The following is a 20,854-nucleotide window of genomic DNA, read 5'->3' on the forward strand; positions in this document are numbered from 1 at the left end:
TATCATATGCTTAACATCCTGTTAATGGTGATTGACAGTTGTAAAATGTTATTTTTGGCAGTGGCCCCCGCACACACGCACGTGAATGTCCCTGAGGGGTTAGGGTTACGACTCCACACTCAGCGTTAACGCAGGTAGCAGCCTCACTCATGCTGTAAGCACCCTATGGCCTCACGAATAAACGCTGCCTTTTCTGCCTGTCATTGAGGCATTTATGAGCAATTAGCGTGTCAAACTTCAATTAGATTCACACTGATGAGGATCCTGGAGTACATTAATTATCAATGAAGCAGAAGTCAGACAGCTTTCGTAAATGCTTACTGGATTCCTGCAGTGCAGGGACTCTAACTAGGTAGGCTAAAGCCCACCTCCAGATTGTCTAAGACCTGATTAAATTTGGGGAGCTTTCAGAATAAATAGGGTGTGTGTGGGCAGATGGCTGTCAGGAAGTGTAGCACCTGGCCATAGTGCCACTTGTCCCACGAGAGTTTAGGCTTGTGAAAAGGATGAAAGTGGCAAGAACACCCACAGTGAGGCAGTGTGGCCACCAGCTGGCTATTGGTTCCTACCCATTTAGCCCAATTAGCCTGAGACCCTAGTTATGGTGTATTTTAACTATGTACTTGACGGTATATTCAATTTTTTAGACTATTTTGCAATTAGGGGTTAAAGATAAGTTAAAGATATTTGGTCTGGCTTTATTTCAGATGGCAGTTTATTGTACTGTTAGTGTCTTGGCTCCAGGTTGTTCTCCTTCGAGAACTTTGCTATAAAAATGTGACCAACTAGCTGTTGTCCATCAGAGTTTGAGCTTGACAAAAAAATCTGGATCATGGTCATGTTTTTTTTCTGGAAAGAGGAGCCTCAGCTCTCCATTTGGAGCATTAAGTAGTGTCCTCAGCTTGGTGGGGCTGATGCTGGGTCAGCTTGGTGGGGCTGGTGCTGGGTCAGCTTGGTGCTTCTCCTTTGAGACCACATTTGCTTTCCGCTCTCACTTTGATAGACCTTTTGCTTATTTACTTGTCTAATCCAATACAAACACACTAATTACTTGGTAAGTCAACGGTGACTCTAGACAGTTATTTGCTGAATGTGGCTTGTTTAGTGTTGGTGTGTGTTCTGTGTTCTGTGTTCTGCCTGGGCTGGCTGACATGTTAAACCTGTCGGCAGTCTGTTCAGCTTGTACCAGCTCAGCAGGGTTTCACGCACTACTAATGGTAAGTTCAAGCAGCTGGAAATTACTGGGGTAGATCTCCCACATGGCCTTTTGCACTGATGTCCTTTTTGCAGTGAAGGGCGTTGTTGTGGGGTGTCTGCATCTCGTAGAACCAAGACATTCATGTGACACATCAGAATGATTAATTCTCAGGGTAAAATGATTAATGCACACGGTTGACTTATTTACAACAAATGTGCAACCAAACACATACATTACCTTTGAGATGCACAGTAGGATTTAATGATTATCCTGCACATATCACATCTTAAGCACCGTTTTTGTGCGTATATTTAAATGCACATGCCGCTTCACACCGATTCAGTATCGACATCATTACAAACTGGCACCAGTTATTTATACTGAAACAGCTTTACTTAGTGTCAGCGTCACTGTCAAATGTGACACAAATATATTCCTACACTCATTATTTAAGCACAGCCCATTTACCATAGGTGCCGGATGTCGACTTCTCTTTCATCGTGGTGGAACTGGGTGAGAGAGAGAGACTAACTTGGGACATGAAGAGATGGTAGGCGAAGGAGGTTAGGAGAAGATTGACAGGAAATGAGGGGAGGGAGCCAACGTGCGCAAAGCAGGGATGAGAGGACAGGAGACTCAGCAGACAAGGTAAGACGGACGGCAGGGGAATTAAGAGTGGTGGCAACGAGGGTGCGGAGAGACGAGAAAGCAGTGCAGTGTGAGCTGGACCAGCAGTGCAGTGTGAGCTGGACCAGCAGTGCAGGGTCAGAAAGTGACCCCAGAAGCTGGACACGACAGACATGTAAAAGATCAAAACTGTAGCGGAGTTACCCCCGTCAGTGCCTGCTACCCTTCAAGAGTCATGTGATCACACACTGCGGCAAATTGGCCCCCTGCTGCTCATTCCGAGATTTGTCACTCCCCTCCTATCATTTATCTTTGTAGCACACCTGCCCTTTCTTTGTTCCCTAAATAAGTCTGAAACAAGATCCTTCAAAACACCCATGAAAATCCTTGGACCAAATAAACGTGGATCTGCTCAGGATACAAGATCAGACAGACCATGGCGTTTGAACTGAGTCCAACTTGAATACAAAATGCACTTGTGTACCCACTTCCAAAAACCGTTCCGCTCTTTGCTGCACACAGTGTCTCAACCAAGCAACAGAGCTGTATAGATGTAAAGTAAATGGAATACAGCTGAGAAGCCAAACCCTGTATGTTTGGAACTATGCTATAACATCTTTATAATTGTAAGCATGCAGCCATATTGAATTAAACCTTATTAGCATAGATAGTATGAACTAAAATGTACAGTAGTATGGACTTCAATGAGTGGCTGTGCAAATCCAGGACTTTCTGAGACTATAACCGTGGCCAGAGTTTGTCCCATCTTTAGGCAGAAGGTGTCAGTCTCACTTCCACAGATTGGTCTGCTGTAAGGTTCAACGGAGCGCATACAGTAAATATTTTAAGGCTTTTAGTTTACTCATTACATTCAGATTAACCTTTTTTTAAACAAAATTAATCAATAATTAAAAAAATATATATGTTAAGTAGTATAATTAGTAGATATCTGGCCTTTTTCCCACCTGTGTAGGTCAGCTACTCAACCTCAACCAACTCTGTCATAGATGCTGTTTGATTTGAGCTCCCAGGCATCACTGCTAAGGTATCTTTGATGTTTGAGTGGTAGAGAAAGGAAGCAGTTCTGCGAGGCCCTCCACATGCTACAGCACTGTCTTGTGCTCAGTAGACAATTTCCAAGCATCTTTCATCCACTGTAAGCACCAATCAGGGTGTGGTCCCTGGATTCCCCCTCTTTGTGTGGACATAGGCCTGTTATCAACACTTTCTAGTTCAGAGTTCTGCTGCTTGTCTACCTTTCCACCACAAGGGGGAGCCGAAGCTGGCACTGCAGTCTCATACCATGTGCAAGGAAGGGCTGTTGCACAATACCCTGACCCTTATTTTCTGGGATATAATTGTGCACTGTCCTGACATTTATCAAAAAACCATATAATGTTTAATGTTCATATAATAAGCCATAAACCATATTTATTAAAGCCAACGTTATTAGAGTACTCAGTGTACAATGAAACTAGTTATTATAATAAGAAACAAGCATAATTTGTTCTAAAAACATCTGTTTCATTTTTTTTGGTGCAGAAATTTGAACTTTAGGCGAGCAATTGACTGTATGGAGGAAGTGACAGATTCATCATCTGTTTATGCAGCTATTCCTCCAGATGAGATGCAAGAGCAAGAAAGTGAGTTTGAATGAAAGCACAAGCTCTGAGTCATGGACTCTTTGATTAGTCAGCACAGGTAGAGCGAGGGAGATGACCGGTCTCTCTCAGGTAAGATGGGTCTGCTGGCGCTCTCTCTCTCTGGGGGAGAGCATCCTCACTATGTGTCTGAAGACCGAACTGAAAAATGAAGGCACATTGCTTATTTATATTTATATTTTATGAGCTTCTACCTTTTACTTAGTCACATTACTTACTCCCAACTTTTGTCTGGTTCAGTCACATGGAACAGAATCCACAGGACCGACGCAGCCTGTCGGTTTATTTCGTTATCTGTGAAATCGGCACCTTTTTATCTGGCCTCTTCACACAGTATGTTTGCTCTAATAGGACCTAGGAGAAGCTCAGAGCCAGACAGTGGGAGAGATCATGCTGTTTTCCATTAAAATATTCCCCTCAGTCCTACTTTGCTGTCGCTGGAATAGTGGCAGTATAAAAATTTGATTCCTGTGAATGCCTGAATGAGCTCCGCGAATGAGGCTTAGCTTTTTAGTTGTGCCTCTCTCTCTCTCGCTCTCTCTCTCACTCACTCCCCCCGCCCCCTACAGCCAGTTTAACAGAAGGCTGCTCCACTGCAGTCTTTCTGCCTCCCTGATTTGCTCTTCCCTCTGAGCATTTGCATAGGCCAGCCCATTTCATATCTTTTTTTCGTCTTTCCCCCTCCACACTATCCCGTTCTCTGCTTACTTTGACCTGAGCTGGGTGTTTCTGCCATCCGCTTACCTCCCTCGCTCACCTTGACTGCCAGCGCTTCTTTCTAGGCTTGGGGAGTGCAGTGATCACGGAGTTAACTAGACCCCTGTCTTTAGGACAGAGAAGGAGGGAAAGGAGGCTCAGCGTGAGCCGATGCTGGCTACTACCCGCACGAGTGCATCAGACAACCCAGCGAGGAGGGCTGTCTGCTGTAGGGGGTCCCCCCAGGATCCAGCAGGCTTCCTCTAAGGATCTGACTTGCTGAGACTCATGGGGGCCGATTAGAGTCCTCTGCTGAGTAGGAAGCCAGCTTACCGCACCAGTAGAGGGACAGCGTGGGAAGTCCGGCATCTCTGCTTTTCACCTGACGGACCATCAGTTGGACGTTTTGGGCCCCGAGTGGTCGCCGGCAGGGATCACGAGTCCCGCCGTCATGAGCATGCTCACCTCCATGCACCCCATGCCGTGAGCCCACCTCTCCTCTGGGCATTGACCATGCGCCCCCCGTGCCGCTTCCACTGGACCCCCTGGCTATGGTCTCTGACCTTGGGCTGGATGGTGAGCTCCACTTGGATATCTTCCGCCAATGGCCGCAGGGAGCTGCCCCATCTGGAAAAGCACCTCCGGGGCCACCACACCCCATCCGCACCGGTGTCCATCTACCGCTTTCCCGCATCGCTGCGGGGCAGCCACGGTGAGCCCCTCTCCGGCAGCCCAGCGCGCAGGACTGCTCACAGCACCAGCAGCTCAGCTCCGGTCTTTAGAGGGTCTTGTTGCAGTGTTCCAGTGCACAGGGGATCAAGAGGGAATTAGTTTACCAAGGAGAGCTGGTCTGGGTGCTCCACATCTCTGCTGAGGGAGATATTAAAATAAAGCTTTTTTTTGTGTGAGGGGACCTTCTAAGTGTTTAACTCCATGAAGCATCCTTCTCGGGTGCGAAAGCAGTTGCTTCCCAGTTCCACAGCTTTTCTAGTTTATTTAAAGTCCTTTCAGTGGACTGGCTTTTAAAAGATGCAAGGCACTGCATCTGGTGTCACAGTGACACTCTCCAGGTATGTGTCATTTTGTGGAACATGGCTCCACTGCTTGTAATGGGGAGCAGGGCTGCTGCAACATGTCAGCAGTGGAGTGTGGTCCTTCCAGCAAGACTTCCTGAGTATTTTCTGAGCTGCTCTTAGACAGGTGGGATGGGTGGAGCAGCATTTGGAATTGTCTGTATGTAAAACACACTAACCACGTCAGGACAGGTAGCAGCTCCAGCTCATTTGTTAATGATTTGACTGTCTGTAGGCACCGTGCTGGTAGTGTTATTAGAGGGCAGTGGTTTGGCTCACAGCCATAGGTGATCATGTGCTTGGAGAGAACTCTCTGATTCACAGCCATGTATGAATGCGTTTTTGGAGGAGAGTCTTTGACTCACAGCATTGAGTGACCATTTTCTTGGGGAGGACTCTGACTCACATCCATGTGCTTGGGGAAGACTCTCTGACTCACAGCCAAGTGTGATAGTGTGGTTGAGGAGGACTCTCTGACTGACAGCCAGGGGAGACTGTGTGCTTGGTGAGGACTCTCTGACTCACAGCCAGGGGAGACTGTGTGCTTGGTGAGGACTCTCTGACTCACAGCCAGGGGAGACTGTGTGCTTGGTGAGGACTCTCTGACTGACAGCCAGGGGAGACTGTGTGCTTGGTGAGGACTCTCTGACTCACAGCCAGGGGAGACTGTGTGCTTGGTGAGGACTCTCTGACTGACAGCCAGGGGAGACTGTGTGCTTGGTGAGGACTCTCTGACTGACAGCCAGGGGAGACTGTGTGCTTGGTGAGGACTCTCTGACTCACAGCCAGGGGAGATTGTGTGCTTGGTGAGGAATCTCTGACTGACAGCCAGGGGAGACTGTGTGCTTGGTGAGGACTCTCTGACTGACAGCCAGTGGAGACTGTGTGCTTGGCGAGGACTCTCTGACTCACAGCCAGGGGAGACTGTGTGCTTGGCGAGGACTCTCTGACTCACAGCCAGGGGAGACTCTGTGACTGACAGATGTGAGTGATCGTGTTCTTGAGGAGCACTTGATAGACTCTAGTCTTGTAGGTCATTAAAGTCATGCGGCTTTACTGTATATGTAAGGCTCCATGCTTTGCTTTGTATTATTAACCTGGCCATGTATTTGATAGACTTGTATCCTCCATGTCTATAGTGAAAAGACTGAATTTTCACCAGTATCTGGTGTGTTTTTTTACTGTGTACAAGGTGCTGTGTGCAGGACAGTATGTTTTCCTTAGGGTACCGTTTGAAGCACCTCATGTATGATTACAACTTATGTTGTTTTTGGCTAGAAAGTACAGTGTCTGGTATGGACTGCCCAGTAGCCCAGAGACACCCGGGTAATGCTCTTCATCGGTCAGGTTATCCTTTCGTATCCAGCAGGTCCAGCAGAGGCACACCTTACTTTGGTCTCAATCTGCAGGAATATTCTTGAACCTCACCTTTGGTGAAGATCTTCTCTCCTGCACGCAGTGGATCTGGCTGCTGAATAGGTGACCCCTCTGTGCTTTTTGATCTCTGCTCGGCCTGAGTACCTTCACAGTATCTACTGTAGTGCTTGGGGCTGGCACAAATAAGTCACTTTAAGGTCGATGAAGTGACTGGGCACTGTGCTGAACAGAGATGTGAGGGTAATAGCGAGGGCTGGGTGGGCAGAGAAAGGCTGTATGATGCTGGGTGACGTCCTGGTTGGGACGGCAGCTGAAATGCTCACTGGGAACTGTGTGGACCTACATTCCAGTCATTAAATGTTAGACAGTACAGACGCTTCACCTGCAGTGGCTAGCTTGGTGCTATCCGATCAGCAAACTGCAAACTGTATGCAGTCACAGTCACAGTGACTCATTCCAGCCAGGCCTCCGTCACAGTAGCCTTCCTGCAGGAGAGGCACCTGGATGAGGAGCTTGTTGTAGGGCAGGATACAGGGCACTCTAATAGGAAGAGAGATGAGCTGACCTGTATCAGCAAGCAGAAGGCAAGCTGAGCACATTGCTCCGTGTTCGCTTTCACGCAACAGCATCTCCCCATTCTCCCTGAAGGGGGGGGGGGGGCAGCTCCCATCTCGTTGCCTTTTCATTCAGAGGCTTGTTTGATGGCCGAGATTGCAGTGCAATCTGTAGTGTACAAGGGTAAACTGACAAGCCGCCTCAGAATGTCCACATGAGGAGTGCAGCGTCTCCGGTGCCATTTGGAGCGTAGTGCTGGGGCAAGTGCAGGAACCGGCCCAGATCTGACCCCACAGGCAGAAAGAGGAGCACAGTCCTTCGGCTTGTTAACCCTGTCATGTTGTCCTTGCCAATGCTGACATTAGCACTATGAGTATGAGATGGGAGCAGAGACCCTATGTTGTGATGGTGATGCTGTGAATGGGCTGGCTGTGAGTATCTCATGAAGCTCAAATCCCCCGAGGGGACTCTAGTCTGCTGTGTTTGGGAGTGTCGGTGATGAAGGACCTGATGATGTGGTTGCACATTAATAACTATGCTGGTTTTGTGGTTTTTCATCACTGAAGCCCTCAGTGAATTGAGGTCCAGGGGAACCTGCATGTTTATCTGAGAAGTTATCAGCCTTTTTTATTCCCCATGTAGAAACTGAAATACTGAGCACGCAATAAGGAAATGAGCGATTGTCAAATGCAGGGAGTGACAGCCCCCGCTCTTCCCAAACTTGATCCTGCACTTGAAGCGTCTGGTCACTCCTCCCCACAGGTACAGCTGATCGACTGTGTGACGTGTGCCATCTTTGGATAACGTAAGCCACACATCATGATTACGAGGTGCCAGCTTTCCGTTCAGGACCAAATGCGTGCCTATCTGTCTTGATGCTGGAAGTCTGTTCGGTGACTTGATATTAAATTGAGCTCTGCTCTTTGGTACGTGCTTCTCTGAGACTTAGGGGATCTAGACTCTGTGCCTTTTGCAGGCAGCAGTTAGCCTGCTCCCGCATTGTTTCAGTTACTGCAGTTCATATGCCGTCCAGCTGGGTTATTCTAACACAGCTGCTATATCACGATTGCCAGGGATTAGCTGATGTGATGCAAGGACCATGTTTAATACATGTGAGAGGGGCCCGCAGCACAGTGACCTGCCTAGATATTTGATGGTGACCTTTTGGTAGAACAGGCACCCGGCAGGCGAGATGTCAGGATCATACGTGTGCGGTTTTCTCGCTGCTCCATGTCCTTTGGGTGTGGTACACAGCAGAAGGTAGTGACTCGCATGCAGAGAGACCGCAGGCAAATGGAGGGGGTTTGCCGCGAATGAAAAGTCCCAGTTCGATTTACTGAGACAGACAGACCATGACTGTTTTACATGCTACTGTGCAATGCTTCAAGATTGGCAAATATTGACAAATAAGGAAGCCATGCTGAATGAATTAGTGTGGTTTCCAGTCTGCATAATGGATAATGTCCTTTTCTGTACTGTTTAAATGACATTCCTCCTCTTGACATATGTTCTTCAGCTGGAGAGATTAATCCGATTGAGCAAAGATAAATAGGCATGCCAGAATTTAGCTCTGTATCTGAAATGTTCTCATCTTAGGAATTTTATTATAGGAATACTTGATTTTTAAAGGCACTGTATGTTCATGCAGGAAATTAGTTTTCCGTAGAGTGAGGTATTTGATCTAAAAGGAGTATAGTACTTGATATGAAGTAATTGGTGTTTTGTTGGAGTGTATTCAGTTTGGAAACATTGGGTGGTGTGTGTGTCCCCCCCCTCCCAGGTCTGCCAGGGAAAAATGGGAGCTTTCTGAATAGCACTTCAGCAATCAGAGCCAGCAGCCGTCTTCTTGTTACAATGAATTCTTGAAAAGAAATCCATGTGGGAGTCTGAGGAATCTGATGTTTGATAGATCCCAGTGTGTAGCAGTAGGTACCTGTTTAGCTTTGAAATCCCCTTGTTTCTGATTCCTTACTGTCTTTAAAGTGTCATGACAGGGCAGGCAATCCTGTTGGCTTCTGACGAGTGGGTAAATGTCTGCTCTAGGCCTTTGATATTGGTGTTAAGGTAATCTCACATCCATAGGGACACCCTGGGAGAGATCAACATCAGCGTCTGTGTTTGGACCACACTGATTTACCACATTCACCAGTTGCTTGTCCTAATAAAATTTCCATACAGAGACCTGTTCTCATAAGCCTGATTTGCACCAAGCATTGGCTACTCAGTTTGTACATCGTGATGATGTCATGGGCACAGGGACCACGGAATGTGGAGCCAGAAGCAGGAATGCCGGCTAACCAGAGTGATGGAGAATATGGCCGCATGCTGGTGCCGGGTGAAGAGCCTGATGAGATGCTTTACCTCGTCCTGCCCAGCACATAATGAGCATGGACGCCCGGCTCGTTAAGCCTTAGTCTCACTCCGTCTCTAAATCCTCCTTGTTGTGCTCAACATGATTTGTAGGAACATCATTAGCTGTTCTGTGCTTGCTGAGTTGGGCATTTCTGAGGACAGTGCTCATTGTAGTATGTGAGAACTGCTGGTCCCTGTTCAGGCTCTCCTGACGAACCCCGGGCCTCTTGGAGAAGAGACTCAAACTTGTCTTTATGATGTACAATGCTGTCTAGTGTCAGTCTAGTCTATTATAAGGCTACACCTGTAATTTAACGATAATCATTGAAATTCACTGCAGATATCTGCAGTGCCCAATTGCCAAGACTGTATCTGAGACAGAGGTATGGCTCACCAGCACTTGCCTATAGAGGCAGAATAGTCCCAGGAGGGAGGATGTAACAGTGAAGTGGCCACTATCTATTGAACGGCCAACAGCCCCCATGCCGAGGAATGTGAGTCGAGGGCAGAATATGGAAGAGGCACATCTCACCGCCTACTATACAGCAAGAAGCCCCAGTGGAATCACACAGGAAGAAAGTCATCAGATTTTTATATTTGGTTATTTAACACTGTGTTTAAATCCGTTTTCTGGTGAAATGTGGATGGAGTGATAATGTGAGTTTTCTGCCCCCCCCCCCACACACACACACACCTTACTTTCAGGTTCACAGCTTTACACCTGAATGCAGCAGGAAAGCACCCTCATTGATTTTTTTGAACCTCAGACATTGCATATTCATGGGCAGCTGTTAGACACAATATGAGGTTTAAAAAACAAAAAAAGAGACCAATCACCGGAAAAGGTGAGTGATGCTGCCTGCAATGTCCTCCCTGCATTTGAGATTGTCTTGCACAAACTAGTCACCGCCTCACATCAGTGTGATTCCAAAGGAGGTCTGGCTGGATGGAAGACAGCGCTTTCACGGACGAACAGAGCAGCACACAGGTGCACATACCCACATGGCTGGCAGGTTTTTGTTCTTTGGGGGCCTGTCTTGGCATTCTCTTGATGATGTTTTTCTAAAAGAGGTACAACAGCACAGCTCTTCTTGGCACTTATACTAGGAACCATCGAGTTACAAGTTAGTACCTTTAACCGTCAAATGCAGTCTGCTGCTTATTTAATACAACCCGCTCAACTGTTCTCCTCTGAGAAACCAGAAATAGCCAGTGACAGATTTCCGGAAGGATTTCGAATGGTTCTCGAAAAAGGAAGCTGATGTAATACTCCTGTTATACCCAGTATTTTACTGAGGATTTTGGGAGTTGTTCTCAGAGGAGGATGGTAATTGGCATGTTTTTTTCCTCACTCTGGATCTTCTGCTAGTAACTCTCTGCATGCAAGTTACTACCTGATAGATCTTCTGTTGCTCAATCTGTCATGCCATGAAAGCAATGTAATCTTCCAGCATTGAACACCCTCTTCCAGTCGATGTTGATTGGGCTTCATCTTGAGTTGAAGTGTGTCATGACCCCATCTCCCTTCCCCTTTTGTCCAAGAGGTAGTGTGACCTCCTTATATCTGCTCTCCAATCAGGGCCATCGTGGACCTATGTACACTGCCTCCGTGGTGTTCCTGATTGCTCTAGTCCATCAGCGTTGCAGGTGCTGATCCCTGATCCCTAGTACTGTGTGTGGCCCAAACAGTGATATGTTCTAATAACAGAAAACTCTGTAGCATGAGCATAAAAGCAGCTGATGGTTTGAACCGCAGAGTTACTCACTTCAGTCCATAATGTTACTTTTTTGCATCACAGTAGCAGTCGCGCTGCGGGGTCTGGTTCCTCCGCTGCCCGTGTCACTTGATTTGCAGCTGACAGGAGCCCAGCAGGCACATAGTCCGAGTTGTGAGCCCGGCTGACAAATTTTTGGACTTGTGATGTAACTTGAGTGTGTGCCACAAGGGACACAGGAAGGCACACGCCGTTACTTGGGTCAAACGTGTCAGAATAGAGACATGGGCTTCCTGCTGTCACTCACGCTAATCTCCTGCAGGCCACATTGCGAAGGAGCAAAATGACAGGTACAAGCAAAAAGCAATGGAAATATGATGCTTATTATGGAAAGTGTCATGCTCCCTGTCGGGCTTGTAGCTATAAAAACCAGCATCTCCTTTTTGGGGCCATTTCTGGAAACTTCATCGCCTCTGCTAGCTCCTCTTTGCACATTAGATGTGATCCCTGTTAGGCAGGTCTGAGATGTGAGTAGATGTAGCTTCTCAGATCAATATTCCATGTCGTGTTGGTTTTAAAGACTATTCTAAAGAGGGGATCAGGGATTTGTGTGTAACGGGCATGTTTACTGGAGCAGCCCAGAAGGAGCACTTTTCAACATGATGTTATTATTGGCTTCCTTCCAAGGTGTAGTTAGCTCACCTACATTGTATCCTTTTGAGAAGTGTTGGAATTACAGGGGAGTCGTATTTCATGATTCTTTTTTCCCTCTCTGTCTATTTGATGTTTTGCTGCTGACTCTGCCTGTATGTGGATTGTAGGGTTTTTGTGTGTCACAGTCCCATGCTGTCAAAAATCTCAATCTGACAGATGAGTATGAGAATCACTTCACCAATTCATACAGGCACACAATGAAATGAAGAGCTCTTTGTGCTGACTTGACAATGGCCATAAAGTTCATGGTATCTCCCTCAACAACAAATTATAGTTTTGTAAGCAGCATTTGGCAGGGGGGGTTGTCATGGCAACAAAAGGGCCAAGAGTGGTACCATGTCTCCAAAAGGCCAGGAAACCAGAATAATCAGGATAGATGACATATCGTAGAGGGACAATAGACATTAACAGGGGTAGTATAGAGCAGCACATTACACAAAGCATACATCGGGCTCTGTCTTTGCACCAGAGGACTTCACAGAGAACTGTCCTGAAGCTGACCATGTTTCTCTATATGATGCCCTGGGTGAATCCAGTCTGGGAAGAACATATCTTGCCCCCACTGTAACCTTGTTCATTATTCACTTTTATTTCATTGTTTTTTTATTGCTCCGTGTTTTTTCATTCCTGTCACCCAGTTGTCTTTCTACTTTATATGTTCTCAACATGACATACTTTGAGTTGTCATAGCTAATGCTTAAATTGTGTGTGAATTTCACGGTGATACTAATTCCCCAAATGGGATTCTTGTCCTCTTCTAGATAATGTGCTTTTAGGCAGTCAAAGCGGTATTCATTGAGGCAGAGCCAATGAAACGGTTCAGGGTGCCATGCCCTCACCGGGGTCCTGCATCAGCATTTTGGGATGCGTCCCACCTGTTCATTCAGGCAAACGTGCCGTAAGGACCAATCTGACCTGGGCACGGCCTGACCACTCCTCTTCTTTGTGGTGTTTAGACTTTGTATTGACAGTAGAAGCATTTGAGGTTATGGGCTGACTGGGTGCAGCAGCCATGTGACATAGGGAGCCGTCATGCTGATGTCCTAGGGGATCATGAGGCTTATACTTCCGTAATATTTAATAATCAAAACCTAGGTATACAATATGTAACTGCGGAAATGCTTATGCTTCACTCTACCTGATGGGGGTGGGAGGGAGGGGGGCACAGGGTGACGGCAGGGGCCTTCGCGGCCTTGCTGGGGCACTATGGCGCTCCTTGAAGCTGTGTAGCGTGAGGATATAAGCAGGCACAATGTGGGTCAAGGTGTGAGGTGCGTTAGATATGTTATTTGTGAAAAAGTGTTTATTGATTTATTCTGGTTCTGTAAGTGACCCAGTTTCTGTACAGCAGTCTTCAGTCATGGTAAATACTTAGGGATTCCAAAGAGTCTGGCTTCTAGGGTCTGTTTGTGTCCCTGTTGATCAGCCCCTCCGACCCCCTCCCTGAAGGCCCGTGCTGAAGCCCTACTTTAATCATTCCCTCACTAGTGGAGCTGTTCTGTTATCGCTCAGCTGATAGATTTCTCTCTGGCGACTTTCCCCTTAGAGAATAGAACCCCCCCCCCCCCCCCCCCGAAAGACTCCCAAGCTCTTTATAGTTGGCTGTTTGAGATATAAATGGAAGGATGGGAAACTGATAGCAGTAGCTCTGGCAAGCGCTTGATCAAAGTGACCCAAATATACTTTTTTTCCTGCATTCAAATGCAGTGTCTGTCTGATGTTTGACGTCCCCTCCTGGTGAATATCCACAGAAGGGGTGTGGGCACGACGACAGTGTTGCTATCACTGCCTGCCTGCCAGTGATGTCTTTATTCTGTGTGTCGGCTTGTGTGATTCGGTTTCCCCTCAGCACTGCTCCATTATTCATACAGGTTCGATCATGAGCTGGTCATGAGTGAGGGCCCCTGATTCATCCACATGCCGAGTTTGTCACTGGCACCCTGGGTCACCACTGGCATTGGTGCGCAGTGAGGGAACAGCTCAGAATTAATGTCATCATTAATAAACCAGGGGCTGTAAACATGACATCAGACAGCGTGCCAGTGTAACCATCGCTGTATGTGTGCCAATCCTGCGGGGCCATGGGCAGCAGCCAGTTGGGCAGAAGCCCCACTGGCCGTGGCACTGGGATGTGAGGAGACAGCAGGCAATAAGGCCTCTGCATGCATTCTACAAATGTACAAGATGGTGTTGACACAGCTGGTGGGTCTGTCAGACCCTCTGCTGCTCCGTTGTAGCCTGAAGGACACAACAGTGTGTTTCATCTGTCTGCACCCTTCGGTATTTCTGCAGCAGTCTGCTCCTGCATTAATGAATTCAGCAATTACACTGCAATTTATCGAGAATTAAATCCAAAACTATTTGTTGTGAAGGAAAAAGAAGGATGCAGGTGAAAAGATTTAGTTGTTAAAAGTTGGTGTGTTTGATTGTCGTGTTCCAAACCCTTCGCACTGTTCCTGGCTGAAGTCAGAGCAGTGTACCAGCTGATTGGCTCAGACTCAGACTGCTGTTTTCTCCCCTATCTACTATTCAGATGACTGGCTCAGAGATGCTCACATGGGGCCTGCGTTCCCCAGATTGCTGCCTTGTCCCGAAGCCCTGCTTGACACATGATGCTGTTTGTTTGTGTGGTTGCTGCTTTACCTTCTCATCGTCATGAGCTTTTTTATCCTCTTCATTTGAAATGGTGACAGAAATCTGCTGTTATGTTTCTCTGACCATCTTGTTTATAGATGATTGTAAATCCCTTTTTAACCTTAAATTACAAAGACATGTCAGGTTGTGTTGGTCAGTTTAAACGGGGTATTTGCTCACCGAGTTGTCGCGCATACTCCCTCATTTGGCTGTTGTTTTAGCTGAGAGCTAAGGACTGGTCCAACACGAGGTTTTCCCCAAAACCCAAATACTTACACTGTGTAAGTTCTTGTAACTTTTTGTACAACTCTGCCTAGTGCTGTAACACGTGCTTGGAGTTAGCGGCAGCTATTTTGCACTCAAACACTGTCTTGTTTTTGTTTATAGGTATAAATAGCATAGGGCTCAGCATATTCTGCCTGTTGTATTGTCTGTGTCGATTATGAGATGCAGGCAGACGGGCAAAATGACTCAGACTCAGCCACCAATATAGGACTGGGGGTTCTTTACAGAGGAGCGAGGTGACATGTCTGCAGACAGCTTCCAGTCGTGCCGCTTTAATGAAGCACCACCGATAGGGTTTCTGACCTGGGCTCTGTCTGGTGTTCCTCCAGCCGGCACCACGTTCATATTCGGCAAAGGCGGAGGGCTCATCGCGTTCACCTGGCCTGCCAATGACCGCCCCAGCACCCGCACGGACCGCTTGACCGTGGGCTTCAGCACCTCACTGAAGGACGGCATCCTGGTGCGCGTGGACAGTGCCCCCGGCCTTGGAGACTACCTCATGCTGCACATTGTGAGTAGGCCATGTGCCCCATGTCTCGTCTGCACCGCTCACACTCTCCGACAAATCACTGCACCTCTAATAAAGCCGAATATAAATTGCTCAATTAGTCGACCCTGGCAGATACTGTAGCGCGTGGGGAAAATTAAAGGCATGTTAAAGTAGGGCTGTGAACCAAAAATACTCCCCAGGCTGCTTACCGCTAAGCCTTTCAGCCTGCGATTCTTTCTCCGGGGCCTGATGGGTGTTCCCGATGGGGCACAGCTTGGTGGGATGTGCAGTGTTTTCCTGTGAGCAATACTCTCTGAAACAATAACCTTGTAGGGATGTCTCAACAAAGTACATGTCTCCTTTTAGTCAGTGTTTAAACTAAAAGTGTAAGAACTTTCTTATATATTTTTGAGTTGATATAGCTAGTACTGGAATGTGTAAATCAATCTTTACACATTCAAGGGGGAGTGAGTGTGTAGTGCATACATAGGCACGTGTGTCTAGTAGACTGTAGGAAAACTCAAATAGTCAGTGATCTGTGGCAGTAGCCTTATGCACAATTATCTGTTGAAGCTCATTTGCACAGTAGCCTGCCCTCCACTTGCTTGGAGCTGAGAGGAAAACTGTTGAATGTTTTACTCTTCACGTTTTGTCTCAGTAGGGCCTTGCTCCGATCTCAGTATTGATCGCTGGTGTGTTGATAGTCCCTGGTTCCCCAACCCAGATATGTTCATTAAAGATGCATTCCCACTGAATTTAACTATGGTCATAGACAAGAATCAATCACCTTCGAGATTAACAGAAGTATGCAGAGGACCAGCACTGCATGCCCCTCTGGCCATCCTTTCTTTCATGTATGCCAATCTCCTGTTCAGCTGTAAAGTATATAATCTGCAGAGTGACTCGTCAGTCCGCTCTGTTCTGTGGGAGCCATGCTTTTGTGGTTTTTATTTACACTGAAGGGTTTATTTCTTGGTGGCGACATCCTATTCTTTTGAAAGGGTTTTGACTCCATCTGAACCCATCTAACAAGTTTTTCTTAGAAACTCTGATCTTGCTTTTTTAAAATAATGTCTTAACAGGGAACCCTTGGGTCCCGTTTTATAATCCACACCCTGCTACTTTTCTGCTAAAGGATGCTTTAGTCTGTTAGACTCACATTACTCTGTGATTGACATTACTCTGTGATTATAGAATTACTCCAGACATGGTGCACCTGAAGACCTTTAAACCTGGCGTAGGAGAGGTTCTGGTCCTAACCGATTGCGCAGCTCTTTGAGCCCAGAGGCCCAGCCCATTCCCTGGGCTCCAGGCTGCCATTTTGCCAGCGGACGTCCATGCTTTAACATTTGTGGGCTAAGCCAGGAAACCCACTGAGGGACACCTTGTTGAAGATCCTGAGCACTAACTAAATGTCAGCGATCTTAAAATGGGTCACCTCAGCAAAGGCATTTAGCTTTACTCTAAGAGAGTCAGAGCATGAAATATAAGACCTAAAGATGCACTGGACTCATATACCAACTGTTTCGAAAATTGGCTCTCCTTACTTTTAAATTGGAATATTTGTGGGTAAATCTGTGGAGTATGTTTAATTCCCTCATCCGCTCTAAGATGGAGGCAGCCCTCTACTCAACAGCCAAGCCACGCATCTGTGGGAAGAAGCCTTCTGGTCGTTAAGAGCAAATGCCTTCTTTTCTCTGGTGGCCAGCTGCAAGCCGGTGCATAATCAGGGCGGAGGTGTAATGCTCTCTGGAGCTCCCCTCAGTGGGAGGCCGAGGGATTTGGGCACGAACGTGGTGTGCCGCCTTAATTGGTATGGCCCGCCGCTATATCTGTTCTCAGTCAGACCTTGCAGACCAGCCTCTGTGCCAAAGTATTCAGCTAGAGCACCAAGGCCATTTTCAGAGAGCATAGGGGTACCACCAGTTGTGTGTTGATGTTTCCTTGCAACAAACTACTGGCTTATTAGGGTTCTCCATGAGCCCTGGCAATATGGTCGGCGAATAGAAATGAAATTTTCCCGGAGGTAACCCCCCCCTCCCCAGGTTAAATATATTAAAATATTAGTGTGCATTTCTTTAAACATCTAGGCACTGGCGCAGTGAATTGTAGTTCTTGATACATGCCTACAGACTGAAAATTTTCAAAGTAGCTCAGTATTAGACATTTCTTTTGCCTGACAGTGAAGAGTTAGAGTTACTTGGCTGAAATGTAAGGGGGATGTGGCCAAAACTGGCCACCGCATGATACGTAGTTAGACTGTGTTTCTCAAATAGGTCCTTTGACACAGTTTGTTGCATGAGAAGATGATAACTCGTCGATTATGCTGGAGGCTGGGTTAGAATAAGGTTATACTTGCATGTTTGGGTGGTTTGCAAACACACAGTGACAGATTTGGAGAGGTGATGTATGATGGCATTTTTATTTGTTAGACTGATCTGGAATGACTGTATAATAAAGGTGGGAGAGGTACACACAGAGAAAAGCACTGCAGGGGTCAAACCATTGCACATGGACCCTCTGAGTCTCTTTGTGGCCACATTCATATCCGCACCTAGTGTGTGTGAGGGTGGGATGGCGAAACCCTGGACTAATCTGGATAAAATGGAAGGGTTCCTTCACACCTCAGTGAAACTCATTCTTTCCCCAACCCTTGTGACCAGCACATACTTGAAGTACTTAGCCAAAAGCAAGGGATAGAATAAATGCATTTATAATAAATTGTGTTTGCAATAGGAATGCATTTTCAAAATTAGGTGTTTTATAGGCAGTGATTGTTTCAAATGAATAAAAATGTAGGGAAATGAGGTCAAGTAATGTATGTAGTTTTGAAGATGAATCATCCTGCCAACTAAAGGATGTCCATGCAGAGGGAGAACCTCTGAGAGGGGCCTTGTCACATCACATCTTCCTGCCTGTATTACTCGGAGTTCAGCTGGACAGCTGACGGGATTCTAATTCTGATTCCGGTACTCAATGCTGCTACCATTCAGCCTTAATCTGTGCTGCCAAATGCATCACCTGATGGGTCAGATGGAGTCACAGGGTTTGCAGAACGTGATGCTGAACCGTCAAACACTAAACAATGTTGTTTTGCTTGCAAGAGAAACCTGCAGAACAGCAGGCCTTTCGATCACATGAGGACGGATAACCAGCGACAGGAAATGGGGCATATCAGTAATTCCTCTGTATGCTAGATAAAGCTGTTCTCCTTGACTAGTCCATGGATCAGCTGTGTTCTCCTAAATTCATGATGGAGAACAAACGGCACTGGGCGTAAGCCCTATACCCCAGACACTGTATGTGTTCATTGATATGCGCTGAATTTGGTGGGACTGCTCTCCCAGATCAGAAGGGACCTTTCGCTTTTTGCACAGTCCCGCTGTGTTTCTGAAAGGGCCAGAGTAGTTCAGGTGGATCAAGCGAGTGTCTCAGAGGTGAAGGTGAACCAGGCCTAATACCCCCCCCCCCCCCCCCGCAAGCAGTTCACCCCTGAGGTTGTGGTTCTGTCCCATTATCTCTGATTCATGAATCAATACTCCAGTTTAATATTAAAACTTCTAATTCTTAGAGCCCCCCTTCGCCTAGGTATGGTCTGCCCAGTCATCCAGCTCCAGCCCCAGGGGAGAAACTGCCCCATGCTGCCTTTCTCCTAGTGATTAATTAATTCAATTTAGCCTGAACTGTAATTCCATGCTCCCTCCTATGGTCGTGGGGGAATCGCTGTGGGGCTTGAGCGAGGTGCTAAACGGCAGAGGCAAAGTGCTGCAGGACGAGCATCCGGAGGTAAGCGAGTCAGTTTGGCGCAAAGTCACAATGTTTCAGGTTGAGCATGACGGGTCCTGCTAGGAAATGAAAATACAAGCATCCGCGAATATGGCAGCGGTCACAACTATTTGGCCTATGCTTTGGAAACACGGAGTTGAAGCTGGGAAGAGTAATGGGTTCCATGCTTGTTCATGAGATTTACTTTTTTTGGCCAAGAAAAAATAAAAGGCAATCATATTGGTCAGTGTGTGTATAGTGCACATTATGAGTAACCCTGATATTTCGAAAACACAGTATCGATATCATGTTAATAATACACATATGATAGTATCATAAGTAATTTTGCGGCAGTAACTACCTGATTTACACTCCATCATAGTAGGTGGCGGTACTGCTCCTTAACGCTGGTTTCCAGCAGAGCTTAATTTGTAAACTTTGAGGTGGCAGAGCTTATAAAGAGCACAGAAACCAGCTGCAACCACCATTATATGAGGGGGCGTATATCACACACACACACACACACACACACAACAATAATGAACTATTAATTACTTAAACACGCAACAATGCAATATATTCTATCAACCGTTGTTAGTTACATCAAACTAAAAGACAGACTTACCCTATTTAATGAGTGTAATGACACAGAAGTTAACAAAGTATTTTATTAGCAAAAAAAGGTGGATTTTTCTGTGCACGTTTAGTGTGGTTTTTCCCTTTTCAAATCAAGTCAGATAAGCAAAACCTGCCATAAACATGCCAGCGACGTGGTATTTTGGTGGACTTATTGCTTTGGTTTACTCTGAACTGAAATAAGAAGTTTGACGTATTTTGCATTCATTACAGTCCCATTTATAACATTTATAACACTCCAAATCAGGTAAAAACTGGAAAAAGTAAATAACATTTCAAATGAACGATGTTGTTAAAAGAAATATTAATGGTGTCACTACAGGATTGTATGAAAAGACGGGCTGTTAGACTCCCCAGTCTGCTGGAAGTCAACAGTAAGCACAGAAGGAGGCTTTGCTTCTGGTTCTCTTTTCACCATCCATTAAGCAGGGTAATTGTGCTTTTTTACAGTTTTACTTATAAAGTCTCCACTTCACTACACTCATATTTTTCATGTAATTCATTTGCCAAAGAAGAGACAAAACACACAAGCAAATTTAAAGACGAATTTAACTGGTAGCATTATTAAAGCCGTTAAATAAAGGAGGGGGGTGGCTTGGTAGGGTAGTGGTTAGCAACAGTGCCTCACACTCCCAGGACCAGGGTTCAAGCCTCTCCTCCCCATGCACAACCACCACCCCAACAACATGTGGAGGCCAAGACAGATGACCACCACCCTCAGGCCCCCCCCCCCCCCAGAATATACAGTTAGGAAAAAATCAATTGCCACACTTAGGGCCCCCACCATATTATTAAACAAGTGTGAGAGCAGCAAGACTTATAATAATAATACACAACCCTTAACCCTTCTTTTCCTATAAACCAACAGGTAGGCCAAGGCTGGGCTTGAACCCATGACCTTCTGATCACAAGCACAGACACTTAGCCAACTAAGCCACACAGACCAGTACAAAAACTCAACAACTCGGTCTCCTACTTTACCTGAAACGGCACCAGTGCCTAACTAATGGTGAGGAATGAACATCCAGGCAAAATCAAAATAAAGGAGGGGGGTGGCTTGGTAGGGTAGTGGTTAG

The 20,854-nt window shown here is 46.4% G+C and overlaps 1 protein-coding gene across 14 annotated transcripts in view; it reads left to right on the forward strand.

Annotated features, from left to right (window-relative positions):
• Positions 1-20,854, forward strand: part of nrxn3a (neurexin 3a) — a 157,565-nt gene that overhangs the window by 102,551 nt on the left and 34,160 nt on the right. For 13 of the 14 annotated variants that reach the window (XR_011982552.1, XR_011982553.1, XR_011982554.1 and 10 more), the window contains one exon: positions 15,217-15,398. Coding sequence is in view for 10 of the 14 variants with exons in the window: in XM_023828811.1 (XP_023684579.1) it covers positions 15,217-15,398 (182 nt within the window). In the remaining 4 variants the exon portion in view is untranslated. Of the gene's footprint in view, positions 1-4,142; positions 4,895-15,216; positions 15,399-20,854 lie in introns of those variants that run through there. The other variant, XM_072699117.1, reaches the window with a different exon arrangement.

Source organism: Paramormyrops kingsleyae, chromosome 14, assembly GCF_048594095.1.
Source record: "Paramormyrops kingsleyae isolate MSU_618 chromosome 14, PKINGS_0.4, whole genome shotgun sequence".
NCBI lineage: Eukaryota > Metazoa > Chordata > Actinopteri > Osteoglossiformes > Mormyridae > Paramormyrops > Paramormyrops kingsleyae.